Source organism: Leucoraja erinacea, unplaced genomic scaffold (assembly GCF_028641065.1).
Source record: "Leucoraja erinacea ecotype New England unplaced genomic scaffold, Leri_hhj_1 Leri_102S, whole genome shotgun sequence".
NCBI classification, from domain to species: Eukaryota; Metazoa; Chordata; class Chondrichthyes; order Rajiformes; family Rajidae; genus Leucoraja; species Leucoraja erinaceus.
In genome coordinates this window covers 327,472-353,178 of record NW_026575264.1, presented here as the reverse complement: position 1 = coordinate 353,178, position 25,707 = coordinate 327,472, and the positions used below count along the sequence as shown (strand labels likewise).

The window sequence follows — 25,707 nt, the reverse complement described above, 5'->3', positions numbered from 1 at the left end:
AGTCGTAGGTAATCGGAGGTAGTCGGAGGTAGTAGTAGATAGTTGTCATCATAGTCGAAGGGAGGTCGAAGGAGGTCGTCTTGACGTTCCACTATTCGGTGTCCAATTTTCCCAAAGTTAGTCGTAGCTAGTTGAAGCTAGTCTTCAACATAGTCGAAGCTAGTCTTCAACATAGTCGAAGGAGGTGGAAGGAGGTCTTCTACATGACATTTTTTTCAAACTCTCCTAAATTCTCCTAAACTCGCCAATTAGGTCGCCCAAGTGGGACAGCCCCTTTAGTTCAGAGATGCAGTGCAGAGACCAGCCCACCGAGTCCGCGCCGACCAGCGATCCCCCCCCGCCATACACTAGCACTATCTTACACACACTAGGGACAATTTACAATGTACTGTTTTTGGTGTGGACACTATAATGTCAATATCACTTTGTGGTTGTGTGTGATCTCAGCGACGTCCACTGCCTAACCTCGACTGAGAGCCCCTGAATAATAACCCACATCTGGGTGGCCACAGAGACACTGTGCCAACCACGTGATTTTAGTCTTATGATGAGCTTAGAGAGTCATAGAACAGTGTGGAAACAGGCCCTTTGGCCCAACTTGCCCACACCGGCCAACAATGTCTCAGCTACACTAGTCCCACCTGCCTGTATTTGGCCCATATCCCTCCAAACCTGTCCTATCCATGTACCTGTCTAACTGTTTCTTAAACGTTGGGATAGTCCCAGCCTCAACTACCTCCTCTGGCAGCTCGTTCCATACACCCACCACCCTCTGTGTGAAAACGTTACCCCTCAGATTCCTATTAAATCTTTCCCCCTTTCACCTTGAACCTATGTCCTCTGGTCCTCGATTCCCCTACTCTGGGCAAGAGACTCTGTGCATCTACCCGATCTATTCCTCTCATGATTTTGTACACCTCTATAAGATCATATTTGATTTAGTTTAGTTTCATTTAGTTTAGTTTAGTTTAGTTTAACGTGGACCCATTATAGATTTAGTTATTTATACAGCATGAAAACAGGCCCTTCGGCCCACTGAGTCCGCGCCTACCAGCGATCCCCGCACACTAACACTATCCTACACACACTAGGGACAATCTTTACAATTTTTACTGAAGCCAATTAACCTACAAACCTGCACGTCTTTGTAGTGTGGGAGGAATCCGGAGCACCCGAAGAAAACCCACGCAGGTCACGGGGAGAACGTGCAAACTCCGTACAGACAGCACCTGTGGTCAGGATGGAACCCAGGTCTCTGGCGCTGTGAGGCAGCAGCTCTACCCGCTGCGCCACCGTGCCGCCCACTGTGTTCTGATCATTATGATCATATTTGGGTCCAGAGATGAAGAGAGGCATCTTCCCACGATGGGCTCAGCAGAGAACTCACGGCCCTGATTGTGTCCATGATCTCAGAGGCCCCCGGCTCACAGGATGTCAACAGCATGAGTCTTCCACAGAGTTCTGGAAGCAGTGATTGACTCAGCCAGCCCTGCAGACCCCCTATAAATAGAGCTAACCCACTCACCCAAACATAGAACAGGGGAGACAATCAGCTGTTGCCTCTCACAGTCCGTCTGCATCGCACACGGGCAGGGCTTGGAGAAACAGCCCCTCCACCTCTCGCTACAACCACACACAACACAAACCCTTTCATCTGGGGACCCTGCCTCAAAGTCCAAGGAGCACCAAGACCAGAGGACGTTGCACACGGCTTGTGAAGCTTTGGTAAGTTCGACACAACTTGTCAAGCACAGTGGCTGCTGTCGACTCTTATTTGAAGTTGCATTTCAGAACACGTTAGAAAGACAGGACAACGTGAATCTTAAGCGCACTTCTTTCGGAAGTAAGGTTTTATCATGCGTAAGAAAATAGGGCAACTTGTGAATTTTAAGGGCACATCAATTGAAGTAGGATTTCATGATACTGTACCTAAAAATAAATAGGGCAACCTGAATTTTAAGGGATTTTCCTATAGAAATAGGATATCAGTACACGTAGGTAAGATAGGGCAACTTGTGAATTTTAAGGACATCTCTTATTAAAGTAGGATTTCACAGTACGTAAAAAATGTTAGGGTAACATTTCCTATTGCAGTAGACTTTTACATATGAAACTCGGACAACTTGGGAAATTTAAGGGCACTTACTGCAGTCGGATAGACATTAGACAACAGGTGCAGGAGTCGGCCATTCGGCCCTTCGAGCCAGCACCGCCATTCACTGTGATCATGGCTGATCATCCCCAACCAGTACCCCGTTCCTGCCTTCTCCCCCATATCCCCTGACTCCGCTATCTTCAAGAGCCCTATCTAGCTCTCTCTTGAAAGCATCCAGAGAACCGGCCTCCACCGCCCTCTGAGGCAGAGAATTCCACACACTCACCACTCTCTGTGTGAAAAAGTGTTTCCTCGTCTCCGTTCTAACTGGCTTACCCCTTATTCTTAAACTGTGTGTGGCCCCTGGTTCTGGACTCCCCCAACATCGGGAACATAGCATAATACTTAAAAATATTAAGTATTTGAGAACTTTAGAATTTTAAGGGCACTACTTATTGAAGGAGGATTTCATAATACGTAATGAAAAAGGATAACATGAGTTTTAAGGACATCTCTTATTGAAGTAAGATTTTTTTAAATACCTAAAACATAAGTACCACAACTTGTAAATGTGTAGGGAATGTCATTGAAGTAGCAATTCATAATATGTAACAGAGATGGAACAATGTGAATTTTAAGGGCATCTCTTATGGTAGTAGGATTTCATAATACGTAAAGATAAGGCATGGAATGCAAACTATGCACTGGAAGCAGATTAAACTAATGATTGTGGATTGTATGCCCAGGCAGTTTTCAAATCTATGAAGACAAATAAAGACGACCATCTGTGATATTGGCTATGACAATAGACAATAGACAACAGGTGCAGGAGTAGGCCATTCAGCCCTTCGAGCCAGCACCGCCATTCAATGTGATCATGGCTGATCATCCCCAATCAGTGCCCCGTTCCTGCCTTCTCCCCATATCCCCTGACTCCGCTATCTTTAAGAGCCCTATCTAGCTCTCTCTTGAAAGTATCCAGAGAACCGGCCTCCACCGCCCTCTGAGGCAGAGAATTCCATAGACTCACCACTCTCTGGATGAAAAAGTGTTTCCTCGTCTCCGTTCTAAATGGCTTACCTCTTATTCGTAAACTGTGGCCTTGCAAGGTGGTATTACATACTCCCTTGCATGGCCAAGAATCGGCTTACAGCCCAGTGGTATGAGAGTGATTTCTCTCACTTCAGATAGCCCAGGCATTCCCCCTCTCTCTATCCCTCCCCCACCCAAGTCCCACCAGCTTCTCGTTTTCACCCAACAAACAGCTAACAGTTCCCTTTGTCATCGTTACTTTTTTGCATATCTTTCATTCATTGTTCTTTATCTCTCCACATCACCGTCTATATCTCTTGTTTCCCTTTCCCCTAACCAGTCTGAAGAAGGGTCTCGACCCGAAACATCATCCATCCCTTCTCTCCAGAGACACTGCCCGATGAGTTACTCCAGCATTTTGTGTCAAAAATAGGCTCAGGTTTATGAGTTTAGTTTAGTTTAGAGATACAGCACAGAAACAGGCCCTTCGGCCCACCGAGTCCGCGCTGACCTGCGATCCCCGCACACTAACATTATCCTACACACACTAGGGTTGGGACACGCTGGAGGCAGGAAACATGTTCCCGATGTTGGGGGAGTCCAGAACCGGGGGCCACACAGTTTAAGAATAAGGGGCAAGTTATTTAGAACGGAGATGAGTAAAAACGTTTTCACACAGAGAGTTGTGAGTGTGTGGAATTCTCTGCCTCAGAGGGCGGTGGAGGCCGGTTCTCTGGATGCTTTCAAGAGAGAGCTAGATAGGGCTCTTAAAGATAGCGGAGTCAGGGGATATGTGGAGAAGGCAGGAACGGGGAACTGATTGGGAATGATCAGCCATGATCACATTGAATGGCGGTGCTGGCTGGAAGGGCCGAATGGCCTACTCCTGCACCTATTGTCTATTGTTATGGGGAGAAGGCAGGAGAATGGGGTTATGAGGGAGAGATAGATCAGCCGTGATTGAATGGCGGAGTAGACTTGATGGGCCGAATGGCCTTAAATCTATTCCTATTCCTTATGACCTTATGAGCTTATGATGTCTGTGCCGAACATGAGGTCAAGTTAATAATACAATACCAATATTAATTCTTGGCTTTGCATCTTAGTATGTCAGCATTTATAAAATTAGTCATTAATAAACCAATAATATCAACGTGCTACAATGCTGGCCTTTCTCGTGACTCTCAGTCTGGAGAAGGGTCTCGACCCTAAATGTCACCCATTCCTTCTCTCCAGAGATGCTGCCTGTCCCGCTGAGTTACTCCAGCATTCTGTGTCAATGCTGAGAACTATATTCTACACTCTGTACACCCTTTGCTCTACCTATTGTAGTTGATTTTGATTTGGTTGTGCTTATTACTAGTGTTATCTTATCTGTTTGGATAGCAGGCAAAACATGTCATAGGAATTGGAGTAGAATTAGGCCATTCGGCCCATCTATCTCCACCTTGAAAACGTCCACTGACTTGCCCTCCACCGCCGTCTGTGGCAATGAATTAGTTTATTGCCACGTGTATCGAGGTACAGTGAAAAGCTTCTGTGGCCTGCTATCCACTCAATGGAAAGACAACACAATACATGTACAAGGTGGCACGGTGGCGCAGCGGTAGAGTTGCTGCCTCACCGCACCATAGACCCGGGTTCCATCCCGACTACGGGTGCTGTCTGTACGGAGTTTGCACGTTCTCCCCGTGACCTGCGTGGGTTTTCTCCGGGTGCTCCGGTTTCCTCCCGCACTCCAAAGACGTACAGGTTTGTAGGTTAATTGGATTGGTGTAAATGTAAATTGTCCCTAGTGTGTGTAGGATAGTGTTAGTGTGCGGGGATCGCTGGTCGGCACGGACTCGGTGGGCCGAAGGGCCTGTTTCCGCGCTGTATCTCTAAACTAAACTAAACGATGACAATCTGGCCGTCCACAGTGTACAGGTAAACGATGAAGGGAGCAATGTGAATAATGTTTGCTACAAGATAAAGACAGTAAAGTCTGAACATAGACAGTCCAAACTACCTGACCCAGTTGATGAAGGGACCCGACCCGAAATAATAATAAGGGGTAAGCCATTTAGGACGGAGACGAGGAAACACTTTTTCTCACAGAGAGTTGTGAGTCTGTGGAATTCTCTGCCTCAGTGGGCGGTGGAGGCCGGTTCTCTGGATACTTTCAAGAGAGAGCTAGATAGGGCTCTTAAAAATAGTGGAGTCAGGGGAGAAGGCAGGAACGTGGTACTAATTGGGGATGATCAGCCATGATCACATTGAAGGGTGGTGTTGGCTCGAAGGGTCGAATGGCCTACTCCTGCACCTATTGTCCACTGTCTGTTGTCTATTAAAACGTCACTTGCCCATTTCCCACCACGGATGCTGCCTGGGCCCGCTGAGTTCCTCCAGGACTTGGTATTTTTTACTCAAGGTTGCAGCACCTGCAGTTCCTTGTGCATCTGGCCTGATTTGAATCGAGAGGTGTTGGGACCCTCCATGGGAGCCGGGAGGGGGCCGGAAGGGAAGGCTGTAGACGTTATTTGAAGGCAGATCGTGTTACGTTGCTGGCACGGGGATCTAAACTAACTGACTGCTTGGTCTTTACGGTTTTAAATAGAAGTTACCTCAATGAGTTATTTATTCTCACCTTCCAGACTTGAAGTCTGTTTCCCCTACAAGTATGTTGCTCCCTTTCTGAAGAACACGGCACGGTGGTGCAGTGGGTAGAGTTGCTGCCTCACAGCGTCAGAGACCCGGGTTCAATCCTAACTACGGGTGCTGTCTGTACGGAGTTTGCACGTTCTCCCCGTGACCTGTGTGGGTTTTCTCCGGGTGCTCCGGTTTCCTCCCACACTCCAAAGACGTGCGGGTTTGTAGGTTAATGTGCTTGGTATAAATGTCAAAATTGTAGGCATATCTTGAGAGCAACAATAGACAATAGACAATAGGTGCAGGAGTAGGCCATTCGGCCCTTCGAGCCAGCACCGCCATTCAATGTGATCATGGCTGATCATCCCCAATCAGTACCCCGTTCCTGCCTTCTCCCCATATCCCCTGACTCCGCTATCTTTAAGAGCCCTATCTAACTCTCTCTTGAAAGTATCCAGAACCAGCCTCCACCTGAGGCAGAGAATTCCACAGACTCACCACTCTCTGTGAGAAAAAGTGTTTCCTTATCTCCGTTCTAAATGGCTCACCCCTTATTCTTAAACTGTGGCCCCTGGTTCTGGACTCCCCCAACATCAGGAACATGTTTCTTGCCTCTCCGAAGACGTACAGGTTTGTAGGTTAATTGACCTGCAAATTGTAAAATGTCCCCAGTGTGTGTCGGATGGTACTAGTGAATGGGGAGGATCGCTGGTGGGCACAGACACGGTGGGCCGAAGGGCCTGTTTCCGCGCTGTATCTCTAAAGTTTACAATCTAATACCCCGCAGAGAATGAAGGAATTTAAAATGTTGTCATGGTTCCAATCAAATTAATTTGACAGCCAATTTAAGCTCAATCAACTACAGCAAGAGGCAAGATTGTAAAGCATTGAAACTCATCTGGTTTACAGTTCATTAGCAGGATATATGATCAATCACCACTAACCCCTGAACAGCGCAGTTAGCTGAGCCATTTCACATACAATTCAGTTCAATTCAGTCTAGTTTATTGTCACGTGTACCGAGATGCAGCGACAAGCTTTTGTTGCGTGCTAACCAGTCAGCGGAAAGACAATACATGATTACAATCGAGCCCTTTACAGTGTACAGATACATGATGAGGGAATAACGTTTAGTGCAAGGTAAAGCCAGCAAAGTCTGATCAAGGATAGTCTGAGTGTTTAAGATGGAACTGCAGATGCTGGAAAAATCGAAGGTAGACAAAAATGCTGGTGAAACTCAGCGGGTGAGGCAGCATCTAAGGAGCGAAGGAATAGGTGACGTTTCGAGTCGAGACCCTTCTTCAGATAGTCTGAGGGTCACCAATAAGGTAGATAGTATTTCAGGACCGCTCGCTGGTTGTGGTAGGATGGTTCAGTTGCCTGATAACAGCTGGGAAGAAACTGCCCCTGAATCTGGAGGTGTGTGCGTTTTCACACTTCTGTACCTCTTGCCCGATGGGAGAGGGGAGAAGAGGGAGTGGCCGGGGTGCGACTGGTCCTTGATGATGCTGCTGGCCTTGCCGAGGCAGCGTGACGTGTAGATGGAGTGAATGGAAGGGAGGTTGGTTTGTGCGATGGTCTGGGCTGCGTCCACAATTCACAATGAAAAGTCAGTCACTCTGCTATTGATCCCTACAGACCAGACACTGTATGATGTGGACCTCCCTTCCTCATGTAAAAGGCCACCACTCATCCAGATAATTTATTGAAATGCAACCTAGTGGTTTCATAATCACCCTAAAACCTTTAATCCCGACTGGTTCAATTAAGGAATCTGAGCGAAGGATTAAACAAGACACTCTGTAAACCCCCGCCCGATCGCCACAGGCCCTTCAGCCCAACTCATCCACGCTGACCAACATGCCCCATCTACACTGGTCCCACATGCCCACGTTTGGCCTATTTAATATAAAATTATTAAGGGTTTGGACACGCTAGAGGCAGGAAACATGTCCCCGATGTTGGGGGAGGCCAGAACCAGGGGCCATTTAGAATTGGGGAATCCAGAACCAGGGACCACAGTTTAAGAATAAGGGGTAAGCCATTTAGAACGGAGACAAGGAAACACTTTTTCTCACAGAGAGTTGTGAGTCTGTGGAATTCTCTGCCTCAGAGGGCGGTGGAGGCCTTTCAAGAGAGAGCTAGATAGGGCTCTTAAAGATAGCGGAGTCAGGGGATATGGGGAGAAGGCAGGAACGGGGTACTGATTGGGGATGATCAGCCATGATCACATTGAATGGCGGTGCTGGCTCGAAGGGCCGAATGGCCGACTCCTGCACCTATTGTCTATTGTCTAACCATTCTCCACGGGAGAAGCAGGTCACAAACCAGGAAGGAATGTTGTGGGAACTGCGTGGAATTGCAGGAATGTGAAGCTGCTATTCCCGGAGAGGATTGTGAGTGTGGTTTCAGTTGTGGTGGGCGGGCAGCTCCAGACCATCAAACAATTATTTTGGTTCCAAAGGTTTCAGACAGAGACCTGTTTCTGAAGTCACCACCTGCATTCCCTCAACGCCTGCTGTGTTGGACATTCCTTGGAACAGCAGGTGGAAATTTCCCCCAATCCCCCCCCACCCCCCCCCCCCACCCCACCGCCATTTTCCACATAGTTTCCACTGGTGGGAGAGTCTCGGACCAGAGGACACAGCCTCCTTCCTTTGGGTAGGGGATGAGGAGGACTCTAGACATAAAACGCTGGAGTAACTCAGCGGGACAGGCAGCATCGCTGGAGAGAAGGAATGGGTGACGTTTCGGGTCGAGACCCAATTCTTCAGAGGAATTTCTTAATAGACAAGAGAGGTTCTGGTGAACCTCCTCTGCACCCACCAAGTCCCCCACATCCTGTGGCCCCCAGTCTTTCACAGTCTCTAAAGTTAAAGGATGTTCTTTTCGGAAGGAGACGAGGAGGAATTTCTTTAGTCAGAGGGTGATGAATCTGTGGAATTCTTTGCCACAGAAGGGTGTGGAGGCCACAAGTCAGTGGATATTTTTAAGGCAGAGATAGATAGATTCTTAGGTACACAAAATTGCTGGAGAAACTCAGCGGGTGCAGCAGCATCTATGGAGCGAAGGAAATAGGCAACGTTTCGGGCCGAAACCCTTCTTCAGACTGATGGGGGGTGGGGGGGGGGGAAGAAGGAAGGAAAAGGGGGAGGAGGAGCCCGAGGGCGGGCGGATAGGAGGGTGGGAGGAGACAGCTAGAGGGTTAAGGAAGGGGAGGAGACAGCAAGGGCTAGCAAAATTGGGAAAATTCAATGTTAATGCCATCCGGACTTGATCAGTGCGGGTGTCAGGGAGAAGGCAGGGGAATGGGGTTAGGAGGGAGAGATAGATCAGCCATGATTGAATAGCGGAGTAGACGTGATGGGCCGAATTGATAGCGCCGCACGGTGGCACAGCGGTAGAGTTGCTGCCTTACAGCGCTTGCAGCGCCGGGGACCCGGGTTCCATCCCGTCTATGGGTGCTGTCTGTACGGAGTTTGTACGTTCTCCCCGTGACCTGCGTGGGTTTTCTCCGGGTGCTCCGGTTTCCTCCCGCACTCCAAAGACGTGCAGGTTTGCAGGTTAATTGTCTTGGAGCAAATGTAAAATTGTCCCCTAGTGTGTATAGAATAATATTAGTCTGTGGTCGGTGCCGACTCGATGGGCCGAAGGGCCTGTTTCCACTCTGTATCTCTAAACCAAACTAAATGGCCTAATTCTGCTCCTATCATTTATGATCTTATGACAAGGTTAATTCCCGGGATGGCGGTACTGTCATATGCTGAGAGAATGGAGCGGCTGGGCTTGTACACTCTGGAGTTTAGAAGGATGAGAGGGTATCTCATTGAAACATATAAGATTATTAAGGGCTTGGACACACTAGAGGCAGGAAACATATTCCCGATGTTGGGGGAGTCCAGAACCAGGGGCCACAATTTAAGAATAAGGGGTTAGCCATTTAGAACGGAGACGAGGAAACACTTTTTCTCAGTGGTGAGTTGTGAATCTGTGGAATTCTCTGCCTCGGAGGGCGGTGGAGGCCGTTTCTCTGGATACTTTCAAGAGAGAGCTAGATAGGGCTGTAAAAGATAGCGGAGTCAGGGGATATGGGGAGAAGGCAGGAACGGGGTACTGATTGTGGATGATCAGCCGTGATCACATTGAGTGGCGGTGCTGGCTCGAAGGGCCGAATGGCCTACTCCTGCACCTATTGTCTATTGTCTATTGACTCCATGTTTTCCAGCTTGCAACTCTCCAGGTTCCGAGCGTCTACGCTGGATGTCAGACATTCAGCTGGCCCGACAATCCAAGCTTAAAGGGATTAGTGTTGGGACAGGGTGTGATTGTTCACTGCCGGCAACCTAAGGCCCTAAAGCCGGTTGTCAGTGGTCAGCTCGGAGATGTGTCAATGCATCTCACGGCCCTTGTTTGCTACAATGGAGTCCCCAGCAGTCCTGCCGCCCTCGCTTGCTGTTTATTCAACACCGACACTCTGAATGGCTGGTGGACAGGTCCGAGTGAAACATGCTGACTGTGCACTCTGGGTGTGCGAGCGAGCGTGCGTGCGTGTGTGTGTGTATGAGCGTGCGCGCTGGGGAGTTTTACTGGCCAGCCTTTAGCTCGCTGGAGTCCAGAGGGACCTTCCGCAAAGGAGTTGTACAGGACTAGCAGTCACCGACAGGTGCGTACGAGCCACTTCGTATCACCAGTCTTTTGTGAGTACTGTAGATATATATATATATGTTGTATATAGACTTGGACTTCTTCTCGTTGAGTTCACGCACAAGTTGTCCAGCCAGAGATGAACGCTCTCTCATCCATCCGCACACGATGGTGTCTGTCCCGTGGCTTCTTGTGGCTCTTGTGCGCGCTGGTGTTGGAAAGATTGGTGGAAACAGGGCCGCGATATACGTGAACGCTCTTTCCTTCACCCCCACACTTGGGCTGAAGCAGACTTTGACTGTACAGGGCCCTGGTGAGACCACACCTGGAGTATTGTTTGCAGCTTTGGTCCCCTAATTTGAGGAAGGACATTCTTGCTATTTAGGGAGTGCAGCGTAGGTTCACCAGGTTAATTCCCAGGATGGCGGGACTGTCATGTGCTGAGAGAATGGAGCGGCTGGACTTGTACACTCTGGAGTTTAGAAGGATGAGAGGGAATCTCATTGTAACATATAAGGTTGTTAGCGTGTCCAAACCCTTAATAATCTTATATGTTTTCATAAGATACACTCTCATCCTTCTAAACTCCAGAGTGTACAAGCCCAGCCGCTCCATTAGCTTAGAGATACAGGGTGGAACCAGGCCCTTCACCCCATCTATCAGCGACCATCCGTATACTAGCACTATCCCACATACCAGCGACAATTTATCCAGCCAATTAACCAACAAACATGTACGTCTTTGGAGTGTGGGAGGAAACCGGGGAAAACCCACGCGGTCGGGAGGAGAACGTACAAACTCCACATAGACAGCACCCGTAGTTAGGATCAAACCCGGGCATCCGGCGCTGGGAGGCAGCAGCTCTATCACTACATCACTGGGTCTGATGCATCTGTGGAGAGAAGGAATGGGTGACGTTTCGAGTCAAAACCCTTCTGTGTCTATTTTCTTTAGTGGTGTTTAGTTTAGTTAAGAGATACAGTGTGGAAACAGGCCCTTCGGCCCACCGGGTCCATGCCGTCCAGCAATGCAACAACTCTACCGCTGTAGCTGCCCATGATCTTTAAGTTGAACAGGTTTTGGCCTGTGTAATAGTGAGGCAGGACAGTAAATGTGCGATCATTTACTGAGGCCCAACAGAGGATGTACTTCCTGCGGCAGCTGAGGAAACTCAATCTGCCACAGGCAATTCTACACGACCATCGTAGAGTCTGTCCTCACCTTCTCCATCATGGTCTGGTTTGGCTCAGCCACCAAGCACGACACCTGGAGGCTGCAGCGAATCGTCCGATCAGCAGAGAAGGTTATTGGCTGCAACCTTCCCTCCATTGATGAACTGTACACTGCAAGGGCCAGGAAGCGAGCGGGTAAGATCATCTCTGACCCCTCTCACCCTGGCCACAAACTCTTTGAATCACTTCCCTCTGGAAGGCAACTCCGGACTGTCAAAGCTGCCACAGCCAGACACTGACTTGGCCTCCACAGCCCTTTGTGGCAATGTGGAGGCCAAGTCTCAATGTGGAGGCCAACTCCAGTTTTTATCCACGAGTAGTCGTTCTACTCAATAACCAAAAATCCAGAGAACCAGCCTCCACCGCCCTCTGAGGCAGCGAATTCCACAGACTCACAACTCTCTGTGAGAAAAAGTGTTTCCTCGTCTCCGTTCTAAATGGCTTACCCATCACTCTTAAACTGTGTGTGGCCCCTGGTTCCGGACTCCCCCAAGCGGCAGAGGAGGTTAGTTTAACCTGGTGTCATGTTGGGCACGGACATTGTGGGCCGAAGGGCCTGTTCTTGTGCTGTCCTGTTCTATGTCCGGTGACAGCAAAGAGCAATAAGCATCTAATGTTGCGGGGAGAGGTCACTTGTGTCAGGGTGAGGTCAACACCTCTGTGTCTCGCTCTGGAGCAGAGCCCATGTGTGTGAGGGATTAGAATGCTCCACATTGCAATCATTCTCTCCCCGCTCTCAGACGGAGAGAGCAGACCTGGAGCTGAGAGATTGTTCACAGAGGCAGACCTGTCCTTAAAAGGGGACCGGCTGTGTTACGATACGTTAGAAACTTACTGATCCCAGGAGGGAAATTGATCATAAAGACATGAGAACAAGATAGATAAAACATGAAATTAAAGTCCAGAACCAGGGGCCACACAGTTTAAGAATAAGGGGTAAGCCATATAGAACTGAGATGAGGAAACACTTTTTCACACAAATAGTTGTGAGTCTGTGGAATTCTCTGCCGGGTGGGGGCCGGTTCTCTGGATGCTTTCAAGAGAGAGCTGGATAGGGCTCTTAGAGATAGCGGAGTCAGGGGATATGAGGAGAAGGCAGGAATGGGGTACTGATTGGGGATGATCAGCCATGATCACATTGAATGGCAGTGCTGTTTCGAAGGGACGAATGGCCGACTCCTGCACCTAGTGTCTATTGTCTATTGCATCTCTGGAGAGAAGGAATGGGTGACGTTTTCGGGTCGAGGCCCTTTGTCTTTTTGTGTCTAACTTGGGTTTAAACCAGCATCTGCAGTTCCTTCCTACACAAATTGCCCCTAGTGTGTGCTTAGGACAGTGTTAGTGTGCGGGGGTCGGCGCGGGTTCGATGGGCCGAAGGGCCTGTTTCCACGTTGCATCTCTAACTAAACCAGTTGATAAAAATACCCTCCAAAGCGAGAATGTGTATTCCAGCTGGTGCAATGGTATTTGTCAAAGTCGGTGGCCTAAGTATGTACATGCATGCCGTGCTATTTATACCCCGACATCTGTTGTACTTTATAGATGCAATGCCGATTTATCACTGAATCTGGTCAGCGTTTGCCTACTCAGGTGGACAATGGACACAGCGGCAAGCGGCTTGGATGGTGTGTGTAGGAAGGAACTGCAGATGCTGGTTTACACCAAAGATAGTGGGTCTTATAGATCTTAGAGAAACATGTACATTTCTTAAGGAATTGGACAGGCTGGAGGCAGGAAACATGTTCCCCTTGTTTGGGGGTCCAGAACCAGGGGCCACACACAGTTTAAGAGTAAGGGGTAGGCTGTTTAGGACTGAGATGAGGAAAAACTTTTTCACACAGAAAGTTGTGAGTTGTGTGGAATTCTCTGCCTCAGAAGGCAGTGGAGGCCGATTCACTGGATGTTTTCGAGAGAGAGTTAGATTTAGCTCTTAGGGTTAACGGAATCAAGGGAGAAGGCAGGAACGGGGTACTGATTATGGATGATCAGCCATGATTTTATTGAATGGCGATGCTGGCTCGAAGGGCTGAATGGCCTACTCCTGCACCTATCCTGCACCGGTTAATTCCCGGGATGGCGGGACTGTCATATGCCGAGAGAATGGAGCTGCTGGGCTTGTACACTCTGGAGTTTAGAAGGATGAGAGGGTATCTTATTGAAACAAATAAGATTGTTAAGGGTTTGGACACGCTAGAGGCAGGAAACATGTTCCTGATGTTGGGGGAGTCCAGAACCAGGGGCCACAGTTTAAGAATAAGGGTCAAGCCACTTAGAACGGAGATGAGGAAACACTTTTTTACACAGGGAGTTGTGAGTCTGTGGAATTCTCTGCCTCAGAGGGCGGTGGAGGCCGTTTCTCCGGATGCTTTCAAGAGAGTGCTAGACAAGGCTCTTAAAGATAGCGGAGTCAGGGGATATGGGGAGAAGGCGGGGACGGGGTACTGATTGGGGATGATCAGCCATGATCACAGTGAATGGCAGTGCTGGTTCGAAGGGCCGAATGGCCTACTCCTGCACCTATTGTCTATTGTCTATGTTTCTATGTTTGTATGGACACAAAATGCTGGAGTAACTCTGTGGGTCAAGCAGTATCTCTGGAGAGAAGGAATGGGTGACATTGTTCGGGTGGATGTGTAGAGGATGCTTCCACTAGTGGGAGAGTCTGGGACTAGAGGTCACAGCCTCGGAATTAAAGGACTGTAGCGGCACCTGCTGGTGCTCGCAGGTAACTCTGGGAGGGGTTGCGTTTTTGCGAGTTTTCAGGGCGGTCAAGCCCACCGTTGTGGCCCACCTGTGTTATTGGTGTTTGTGAGACATCGCATGTTCGATCGTTTTCTTTTATAAAGGAGATGAGGAGGAATTTCTTTAGTCAGAGGGTGGTGAATCTGTGGAATTCTTTGCCACAGACGGCTGTGGAGGCCACAAGTCAATGGATATTTTTAGGTAGAGATAGATAGATCAGAACGGGTGTCAGAGGTTATGGGGAGAAGGCAGGAGAATGACCAATGATTTGGATGAGACCCTGCAGGGCAAGATGAGCAAGTTTGCTGATGATACAAAAGTTAGTGGTTTTACAGATAGTGAAGATGGTTGTGAACGATTGCAGCAGGATCTGGATCGATTGGCCAGATGGGCGGAGGAATGGTTGATGGAATTTAATACAGAGAAGTGTGAGGTGTTGCATTTTGGGACGTCTAACAAGGGCAGGACCTACACAGTGAATGGTCGGCCTCTGGGTAGTGTTGTAGAGCAGAGGGATCTAGCAGTACAGGTGCATGGTTCCTTGAAGGTTGAGTCGTAGGTAGATAAGGTGGTCAAAAAGGCTTTTGGCACTTTGGCCTTCATCAGTCAGAGTATTGAGTATAGAAGTTGGGAGGTCATGCTGCAGTTGTATAAGACGTTGGTGAGACCACATTTAGAATATTGTGTTCAGTTCTGGGCACCATGTTATAGGAAAGATATTGTCAAGCTTGAAAGGGTTCAGAATAGATTTACGAGGATGTTGCCAGGACTAGAGGGTGTGAGCTACAGGTAGAGGTTGAGTAGGCTGGGTCGCAATTCCATGGAGCGCAGGAGAATGAGGGGGGATCTTATAGAGGTGTACAAAATCATGAGAGGAATAGATCGGGTAGATGCACAGTCTCTTGCCCAGAGTAGGGGAATCGAGGACCAGAGGACATAGGTTCAAGGTGAAGGGGAAAAGATTTAATAGGAATCCGAGGGGTAACTTCTTCACACAGAGGGTGGTGAGTGTATGGAATGAGCTGCCAGATGAGATAGTTGAGGCTGGGACTATCCCATCGTTTAAGAAACAGTTGGACAGGTACATGGATAGGACAAGTTTGGAGGGATATGGACCAAGCGCAGGCAAGGGGGACTAGTGTAGCTGGGACATTGTTGGCCAGTGTGGGCAAGTTGGGCCGAAGGGTTTGTTTCAACACTGTATCACTCCGTGACTCTATGACTCTTTGAGAACTGGTTTAGGAGGAATAGATCAGCCATGATTGAATGGCGGAGTAGTCTTGCTGGGTCGAATGGCATGGTTCTATTATTCCTTATGACCTTATCCATGGTTCATTGTTGGCTGAGGGGAAGATGACATTTTTAATCAGGACAGCGGAACGGCTGGAGAACTAGGATGGGGGAGGGGTGGAGAGAGAGAGAGGGAATGCAAGGGTTACTTGAAGTTGGAAAAATCAATACTCATACCGCTGGGTTGCAAGCTGCCCAAGTGAAATATGAAATGCTCATCTGAATGAATGAATGAATGAATGAATGAATGAATAGGTTTATTGGCCAAGTATTCACATACAAGGAATTTGCCTTGGTGCTCCGCCCATAAGTGACAACATGACATACAGTGACAGTTAGGAATGACACATAAAACATTAAACATTAATAATAAAACATTATCAATTAAACATGTGAATTAAATAAAATACCAGAGCAAAAGGAGGCTACAGAAAATATTTTATGCCTGGCTGTGGCAGCTTTGACAATCCGGAGTCGCCTTCCAGAGGGAAGTGATTCAAAGAGATTGTGGCCAGGGCGAGAGGGGTCAGAGATGATCTTGCCCGCTCACTTCCTGGCCCTTGCAGTGTACAGTTCATCAATGGAGGGAAGGTTGCAGCCAATAACCTTCTCTGCTGATCGGACAATTCGCTGCAGCCTCCGGGAGTCGTGCTTGGTGGGTGGTGAAAGAATGGGTCGACTGTGATTGTATTCACTGGAATTTAGAAGGATGAAAGAGGTTCTTATAGAAACATATTTTGGGATTGGACAGGCGAGATGCAGGAAAAATGTTCCCCATGTTGGGGGAGTCAAGAACCAGGGGCCACAGTTTGAGAACAAGGGGTAGGCCAGTTAGGACTGAGATGAGGACATTTTTTTCACCCAGAGAGTTGTGAATCTGTGGAATTCTCTGCCACAGAAGGCAGTGGAGGCTAATTCACTGGATGTTTTCAAGAGTGAGTTAGATTAGGGCTAACAGAATCAAGGGATATGGGGAGAAGGCAGGAACGGGGTACTGATTGTGGATGATCGGCCATTATCATATTGAATGGCGGTGCTGGCCTGAAGGGCCGAATGGCCTACTCCTGCACCTACTGTCTGTTTTTTTCTATGCTGTTTGGGTGGTTTACAGTCTACAGTGTTGGCCAGTATCTGGTCTACATCACTGCAGTATCTAACATACTGAACAATGGCTGCTCTCCAAACCTGGTCCACTACTGCCTCCTCATGGAAGTTCAGGAGCACTGCAGGATTAATGCAGCTCTCCAGCCTCCACCGCCCTCTGAGAATTCCACAGACTCACAACTCAAAAGTTTTTCCTCAACTCCGTTCTAAATGGCGTACCCCTTATTTTTATGGGGAGAAGGCAGGAGAATGGGATCAGGAGGGAGAGATAGATCAGCTAGGATTGAAGGGGGGGAATAGACTTGATGGGCGGAATGGCCTAATTCTGCTCCTATCACATATGACCGTATGTTTACGAAAGAACTGCAGATGCTGGAAAAATCGAAGGTAGACAAAAATGCTGGAGAAACTCAGCGGGTGAGGCCGCATCTATGGAGCGAAGGAATAGGTGACGTTTCGGGTCGAGACCTTCTTCAGACTGAAGGAATAGGTGACGTTTCGGGTCGAGACCCTTCAAGGGTCTTGACCCGAAACGTCACCTATTCCTTCGCTCCATAGATGCTGCCTCACTCGCTGAGTTTCTCCAGCATTTTTGTCTGCATGAATGAATAAGTTTATTGGCCAAGTATTCACATACAAGGAATTTGCCTTGGTGCTCCGCCCGCAAGTGACAACATGACACACAGTGACAGTTAGGAATGACACATAAAACACTAAACAATAATAAAATTAATGTATGTCATTGTCACTTGCGGGCGGCATGGGCAGAAATCCTGGGGGGGACGGGGAGAGGAGGGGGACAATCCCCCCATGTTTTGCCATTGGACTCTATCAGACACTTTCTAAGGGCTGAATCGGCCCGTTCGCGGGGCCTTTCGCCGCCCGGCGCAGCTTAAAATCAAACTGGTGCATCGAGGCGATCGAGGCTCCCGATGTTGAAGCCCCCGCCGGGCGATGAAAGGCCCCGCGAACAGGCCAATTCAAGCCCCATGATTCGGGGCGGACGAAGCTGCTGTTGTTGGAGTTCGGTGTCGGTCACCAACCAGGTCAGCTCCCGACGTTACCGTCCACAGGGCCCACAGCCTAAGCCTTACATGTGTGCGTGTATGCGTGTGTATGTGCGCGTGTGTATGTGTGAGTGTGTGTGTGTGTGTGTGTGTGTGTGTGTGTGTGTGTGTGGGTGTGTGCGCGTGTGTGTGTGTGCATGCAGCCACCAATAAATTGTGTGTATCCCCCCCCCATGTTTTGATAGCGATTTCTGTGCCTGGTGGGCGGAGCACCAAGGCAAATTCCTTGTATGTGAATACTTGGCCAATAAACTTATTCATTCATAAAACATTATTGATTAAACATGTGCATCTGACCTTAAGCAACTTGGACCTAAAGGTGTAACTCTGTTCTGCTACAGATGGCACGGAGTTTGGACCAGGACCAGTCCACGATGAGCCAGAGTCTGGGAGATGACTTTTTACCGCCGCCGCCCCCACCCCCTGATGTGCTGGGGGTCTCGGCCCAGCCCAACGCGGGGAGGAGGGGGGAGGAGGAGATGGAGAGAGTGCCTCCACCACCCCAGCTGGCCTTTGCTAAGTTGCAGCAGCAGAGGCAGATCAACGAGCTGAAGCGGCTGTACAAGCACATGCACCCGGAGCTGAGGAGGAACATTGAGGGGGCGGTGGGAGGAGGAGACGCCGACTGGGAGGAGGTGCTGGGTGCTGAGTTGTCGGCTGCCTCGCTACCCGTCCCGGGGCCTTGCCCCGACAGCCTGGCGCTGGCCCAGAGTCAGAGCGATGTACAGTCTATGCGCTGGATCTTCGACAACTGGCCCTTGGACACCATCGGCGATCGCGCCGCGGCCAAGAGGCTGAAGGATGAAGAGACCATCCTCAGCGGAGATGTGAGGACCACCTCGTGGAGATTCGAGCATCAGGAGGCGGGCAGCGACTGGGAACGGTCTGTGAATCTCGGGGATGGGGGAGAGGAGGAGACGAGGAAGGGAGATGTCAGCACAGCGCGCTGGCTCTTTGAGACACAACCCATGGACTCGCTCAACAAACTGTGCAGCGAGGACAACGCTGTCCAAGAAGCCATCCTGAAGGAGCCCGTGCAAGCAGGAGATGTCCGGGCCACCAAGCTGCTCTTTGAGACCCAAGACTTGGGAAGGAAGGAGTCTACGGTGGGGAGCAGCATCTTGCAACTGCGCTCCGAGCTCCGGGAGATGAGAGGAGACGTGAGCAAGACGGTGAGGCTATTTGAGACAGAGCCGCTCTGCGCCATCAGGGATTCCCAGGGCCACGTCCACCAGGTGAGGTCCATCTGCCGCGAGGAAGTCCAAGACAGGGGCAACGTCCAAAGTACCCGCTGGCTCTTCGAGACCCAACCTCTGGGCAGCATCAACAGAGACGGGCCAAGGGTGAAGATCATTCGGGGCATCTCGCTGGAAGGTACCGTGGAAGAGGGCGGCGGGGTGGGCAAGAACAGGTGGCTCTTTGAGACTCAGGCATTGGACTCCATCAACGAGGTCTCGTCCGACGGGCCGCCAGTGGCCAGAGCCAAGGTTACGGTCACGGCGGGAGATGTCAACAAGAAGTGCTGGCTCTTTGAAACTCAGCCTCTGGACTCTCTGAGAGAAGGTCCCGCCGAGCAGGTGGCCAAGGAGGAGGTGATCGCGGGCAAGGTGGACTCCACGCTGTGGTTGTTCGAGACTCAGCCGATGGACATGTTGAGGGACAGCTGCGAGGTTGGGCAACTGAAGAAGGTGGTGATGGAGGAGGAGGAGAGGGGGGACGTGAGGCACAAGACTCGGGTCTTCCAGAGTCGCCCTCTGGAGAGCATCTACACGGAGCAGAGCCAAGCGTCTAGCAGCGAGGAGATACAGAGAGGAGATGTCAAAGCCTACAAGCACCTCTTCGAAACACTTCCCCTAGACAGCATCAAGCAGTCGGGTGAAAGGCCAGCGGGGGTGGAGGAAGAGGTCTTCTCTGGAAGCGCCCAGGAGAACAGGGCTCTCTTTGAGACCGCTCCCCTCTACGCCATCATGGACGGTGCGGGCGGCTGCCATCAGCTGAGGACCGTGAGCCGGGAGCTGGTGGTCGGTGGCGAGGTCAAACACTACCGGTGGATGTTCGAGACACGGCCACTCCACGAGATGGGGCGAGGGTCGCCCAAGGTGGAGCTGGTGAGAGGCATCACCATGGAGGAGGAGATCCCCACCGAGACGGCCCGGTGGCTGTTCGAGACCCAGCCTCTCGACGCCCAGGTCAAGGACAAGGGGGTCCAGGCATCTCAAGTGGGCAAAGGAGACGCCAAGTGGCTGTTTGAGACTCGGCCGGTGGACGCCGTGTGCGATAGGGTGGAAGGCCAAGCCAATGGCGACATCAAATCCTACACTTGGCTCTTTGAGACCCAGACTCTGGAGAGCATGAACCAAAGCGAGGAGAGGCATCTCCTAGTCCGCGGCCAGCGACCAGAGACCACGGGCGGGGTGGGCGTGAAGACCACCAAACGCCTGTTTGAGACGGAGCAGTTGGGGGGGAACATTGGCGGCGAGAACGGGAAGGTGAGATACACCAGTGAAGTGGACATCCAGACTGGCAACGTGTCGAGGGTGAAAGAGATTTACCAGAGCAGGTCTCTGAGCGACATTGGGGAAGTGGAGGACAAGGTGGGCCGTCTGACAGCCGCCGGCGAGCAGCCAGGGTCCGGCTGTGTGCACAAGGCCACCTGGCTCTTTGAGAACTGCCCCCTCGACTCCATCAAAGAGGAGGAGGACACCGCGCCCAAGGCCACCGTCTCCGACGTGAAGGGAGGCGACGTCGGTGGGAAACGGTTCGTCTTTGAGACTTGCTCGCTGGATCAGATACACGAGGGCTCGTCGGCTGATGACACTGGGTCGGGGAAGGAAGAAGTCAGCTCGGGCATCAAGCCATCCCACAGCCAGCCTCTGTACGCCCTGCGGGACAAGGAAGGCCAGTACCACGAGGTGACCACAGCCAAGAAGGAAGAGGTCTTGAGGGGAGACGTGAGGGGGACGCGTTGGCTCTTCGAGACCAAACCGCTGGACACCATCAGGCCCTTGGAGGAAGTGTTCGTCCTCAGGGCCGTGACTCAGGAGGATGTCAAGGCCGGGGACGTGAAGGCCGCTCGCTGGAAGTTCGAGACCCAACCTCTGGAAGTCCAGCCCGGGGTGGTGGAGCAGGAACTGGGAGGCGAGGTGGCGGCCAATGGGCAACACTTCCAGGGGCAGAGATACGTGAGGACTGTCAGCCTCAGCGATGTCCAGAGCGGAGACGTCAGGACATCCACCTGGCTCTTTGAGAACCTGCCCATCGACTCCCTGAAAGGGGAGGAAGGCGGAGAAGGTCCAAGTCCCTCCACCGTCCACCGAGAAGACGTGGAGAAGGGCGACGTCAAGAGGTCCACGTGGCTCTTCGAGACCAGACCCTTGGACAGTCTGAAAGACTCGGACAGGGAGACCAAGGAGGAGGCGCCTTGTTGTGCAGATGTGAAGACCACCACGTGGCTGTTTGAGACGACGCCCCTGGACATGTTGGTCCGGGGCCAGAGTTGCTCTGGAGGCCTGGAGATGTCCAAGCGGAGCGTGCGCTCCAGTCTGGAGATCCTCGTCAACTGCGGAGCGGTCAGGTCAAGGGGGCTGGTGGTGGAATCCAACCACGCGGGCGTGCTTGCCATGGCCAAGTATCAACTCCTCAACCCCGGCCAACCCCCACACATCGTGAAGGAAGAGATGATCGGCGGGAGCCTGCAGAGGATCCTGACCCAGTTGCTTCAAAGGAAGGAATGTCTTCATCGCGAAGGCGTGGTGTTGAAGGAAGACTGGAGCGGGAGGGTCTCCACAAGGAAGATCCAGCTGTTCTCCCAGTCGCAAGTCGACACCAGCAAGAAACGCGTGGAGGAAGACACCATCTACAGCTTTCTAACGGAAGACAGTGAAGTCAACCAAGGGTTATTGATCCAGGAATGCGAGAAGGGAATTGTTCAGCTCACCATCTACTCCCTCGCCAACCGAGCCCGGGACGAGGGGGGTGACAGGGAGACCATCAAAGGGGATGTCAAGTCAACCATTAATAGTCTCCTTGCCTCGGCTCAGCAGCAGACGGTGTCCACGGTGAAACGCGAGGAGAACGAGAGGGGGAAAGTGCAGTTGTACACGACGTGTATAGAGGCCGGGACCTTGGATCACCTCAACGTGTGCGAGGAGGAGCAGCAGGAGGGGGCTGGTGTTGGTGGTGGTGAAGATGTCCCAACTTCACCCCAGAAGGATGAGGTCGTCCGTGGAGATGTGGAAGGTGCCATCAGGAACCTGACGGAGGGCAGAGGCCACGTGGAGAAGACCATCGATGATGTTGTCCCAGGAGACGTCAAAGCCACCAAGAGGTACTTCTTGGCGGAAGGCCAGAGTGGGCCTGGATGTGCCCAGAGAGACGGCGGATTGGGCGCTGGTATCACGGGGGCTGCTTCCATGTCCCCGGGGCAGAAGGTGGAGGTGGCGGGAGCCAAGGAAGACTTAGCAGGTGGAGTTGTCCACGTGAAGCTGCAGATGCCGGAGGCGGCCAGACAACGAAGCCAGGGAGATGTCGTGTCTCGGGGCAAGGTGGAGGCGCGGGAGTCCGTGAGAGTCACGGAGAGTGCGGGGATCTCACGCTCCTCGGCTGCTGCTTCTGTGGAAGGGGCCGGGACCGAGCTCCGGGCGGCGATGCAGAACCTGCGGGATGTGACGGCAGAAGCGCATGAGGTGCAGCAGCGATCCGGCGTGTGCGCTCATCCGGGCGTGGACGCGCAGACGGGACATAGTCCCCAACGCGACCGTCGTTGCAGGAGGGACAAGGCGGGGAGAGAGGTCCATGTCCTCGGCGGCAGCAGCAGTAGCAGCAGCAGCAGCCAGGTATCGGGCTATCGGGCCACCAACATCACCACCACCACCAGCTCCAGCTCCAGCTCCAGCTCCAGCTCCAGCTCCATCCAAGTGGCGGCCACACAGAGGCAGCATCATCAGGTCAGTGTCTCGGCGCCGCTGGTCGAGGCTACTCGCTCCGGCCAGGGTGACAAGTGCGTTCATGTAACTGGAGTAGTTCGGGAGAGCTGGCCTCGGCCACAACCACCTGCCACTGACTTAGAGGAGGAGGAGGAGGAGGAGGAGGAGGAGGCGCGGGAACAGAGTGAGAGACAGAGAGATCAGGGCGCCAGGGTGTCCAGAGACGTGGAAACGACCATTGAGGCTCTAAAGAACTCGCGGACAGAGCAGACGGAAGAGGTGGCCCCTGGTAGCCTGCAGCTAGCTCTGCACGCCCTGGGGAAGGCTCACATGAACATCAGCCAAGGGGATTTTAAGGCTGCCATGATCTATGCAGCAGCGGGCCAGACACTTTCTCGGGAGCAGATGAAGAGTGGTGTTGGGGCTGTTTGTGGCCAGGGTTCTCTGACAAGGTCTGACGCTCGCTTTCCATCTTCAATTCCAGTAACAACGTCCACAAGGAAGGGAGCCGGGAGCCAGTCGGCCATGGAAGTATCTCCGCCGGATCAGCCACCCCCAGCCGTTCATCACCACCCTGCCCGGCCCAACTCTCAGCCCCCACCACGAGTCTTGCCCAGTCAGCCCCCTGCCACAAAGCCACATGTCGTGGTCCCTGCCAAAGCGGGAGGCAAGCCCGCCTTGCCACCGAAGCCCCGATGCCTGCCGGCCACTCGCCCCCTTCCCAGCCCGCCCGTCCCACCGAGGAGCTCGGCGTCCAAAGTACCAAAATCCGACACCTCTCCTCCTGCCGCCTGCGAGCCGGCCCCCGGGCCACCGCGCCCTGAAGAGGCCACCCATCTCCAAGGACATCCAGACGCGCGGCTCCAGAGCCCAAGCCAACAGTCGGGAGACGGATCCACCACGATGGCTCCTCGCTCAACAGCGACGAGGACTTCCTTGCACTTTGCCCCGGAGAAAGACGCGCAGGGGGCGGACGGAGCCATCAAGCCAACTGGAGGGGGAACCATTCCCACGCCGACATCACTAGACCTGCCCCAGAGGACACCAAAGCCCTCTGTACACCTTCACCCCATCCAGCCAGCCACCAAAGTGGACAATGCACCCAACAAACTCAACATGGGAGGAGATATCCCGGGATTCGCCCAGTCTTGTTCTAGAGGAAGCACGGTTAGAACTGCCGTGGGTCAGGGCTATAGATCATCTCCTCATACAGTCAGATCCCAAAACCAACCCAACCCTCCCCAAACGAGGGAGTGTCGCAGGCGAGAGCAGAATGCATCAATGGCACAGGAGAGACCTGGTCTACCAAAGGCTTCAGTGAAGGTGACCGCCCAACAGACCGAGCGACCGTCCCAGCCCAGCGTGGAGAGGGACCCCCAGCGTCTGCTCCAAGGGCCGGGGGTCCGAGATGCCCAATGCCCCGGTAAGCAGGGGGGCCAAGCTGGCCAAGTGCCACCAGCCACGAGTGACCACCAGCCAGCGGAGGGGGTGGTCTTGCGGGGAAACCGCCAGCACAGCCATGAGAGCGAAGACGCTCGTAGGAAGCGCTTGTCCATTCACAAGGAGGAGATCTTGCGAGGGAACGTGAGCGCGGCGATGGAGATCTTCGAGAAGATGAAGAAACGGGAGGAACTGCAGAAGATACTGACCCAGGTGAGAGAATTTGAAGATGAGACCTTCAAGGTCGACGTGAAAGGCCTGAAGAGTTTGTTTGAGAATGTGCCCGATTGGGTGGTGCCCAAGAACAATGTGGTCAAGCAACCTAGACCACCTCGCAGCCAACAAGAGGTGGTGCAGGCCCAGCCCAGACTGGGCAAGGAGGAAGGGGAAAGCCTGTCCTCAGTGGAGGTTGTGTTTGGGGACCTGGAGAGGGCAAGTGAGGAGATCATCTACCTGAAGGAGCAGACATTGGCAAAGCTGCAACATATAGAAGAGTCCATTAAAAAAGCTCTCTACTCCGTCTCCAATCTGAAGTCAGAGTCGGACATTGCCGGCCTCTCTGGCCTCTTTGGGGAGTCGCTAGGGGCTGTTTCCAACTCCATGTCCGGCCACATCCAGAAGATTAGCCTGGCCTCCAGCAGATCGAGCATGGGGAGAGGCACGCAGCTGAAAGGAGACAAGGAGGTATTGGAGGAGCAGCCTCGACCATCGTTAGATCTTCCCCCCGCTTCCACCCGAGTCGTGTCGCCCTCATCTCCTTCCTACATCTCCATCGAGTCGGCCGTCCGGAAGCCAGCGGACCCATGGAAGAAGAGTTTGGAGACCTTCTCACCATCTCCTCAAGGAAGAGATGTCCCACCATGTCCTGCTGGAGATGACGTGGCTCTGTGCAACGGATGCCAGCGTGGTTCACGGGTGACACAACAGTCCAGGCCAAGGGAGGAGTCAGCGCAGGGCGACGTCAACCTGGAGTCCGCTCGGCCCATCGGAACAGAAGGCAAGGGGACCAACTCACCCGCGGGTAGCTGCTCCTCGAGCGGGCTTCAAAGCAACGCGGCAGACAACGCGGTCCCTCAGAGGAGCAAGAGTGTGGTGGAGTTCAAGACCGGGCCTGATGGAGGCGAGGTCGTGGGCACCAAGACCGTCATGGAACAATATGAAGAGATCGATCGTTTTGGGAACAAGATCATCACCTCAAAAACCTCCACCACCATCACCAAACAGTCCGAGTTGACCACCTCGTCAATGTACGAAGTCGTCCACGCCTCACCCAGATACAGTGTGGTTTAGAGACACGGAAACAGGCCCTTCGGCCCAACGAGCCCATGCCCGACCACCCGTTCTATGTTGTCCCACTTCCTCATCCACTCCCTACACAATTTACACAGGGCCAATTATTCCACAAACCCGCACGACTTTGGGATGTGGGAGGAAACCCCGGGGCACCCAGAGGGGAACCCACGCGATCACAGGGAGAAAAGGTGCCAACGCCACATCTTTCGGACGGC

General features: G+C 52.1%; 1 protein-coding gene across 1 annotated transcript; it reads left to right on the top strand.

Moving 5' to 3' along the window:
- The first annotated feature begins 1,114 nt into the window (after window positions 1-1,114).
- LOC129715129 (xin actin-binding repeat-containing protein 1-like) lies at window positions 1,115-25,505 on the top strand. The gene is made up of 2 exons (XM_055664995.1): window positions 1,115-1,725; window positions 18,176-25,505. Exon 2 carries the CDS (start codon window positions 18,176-18,178, stop codon window positions 25,487-25,489), a length of 7,314 nt encoding a protein of 2,437 aa, XP_055520970.1. The 5' UTR covers window positions 1,115-1,725; the 3' UTR covers window positions 25,490-25,505.
- The last annotated feature ends 202 nt before the right edge of the window (window positions 25,506-25,707 follow it).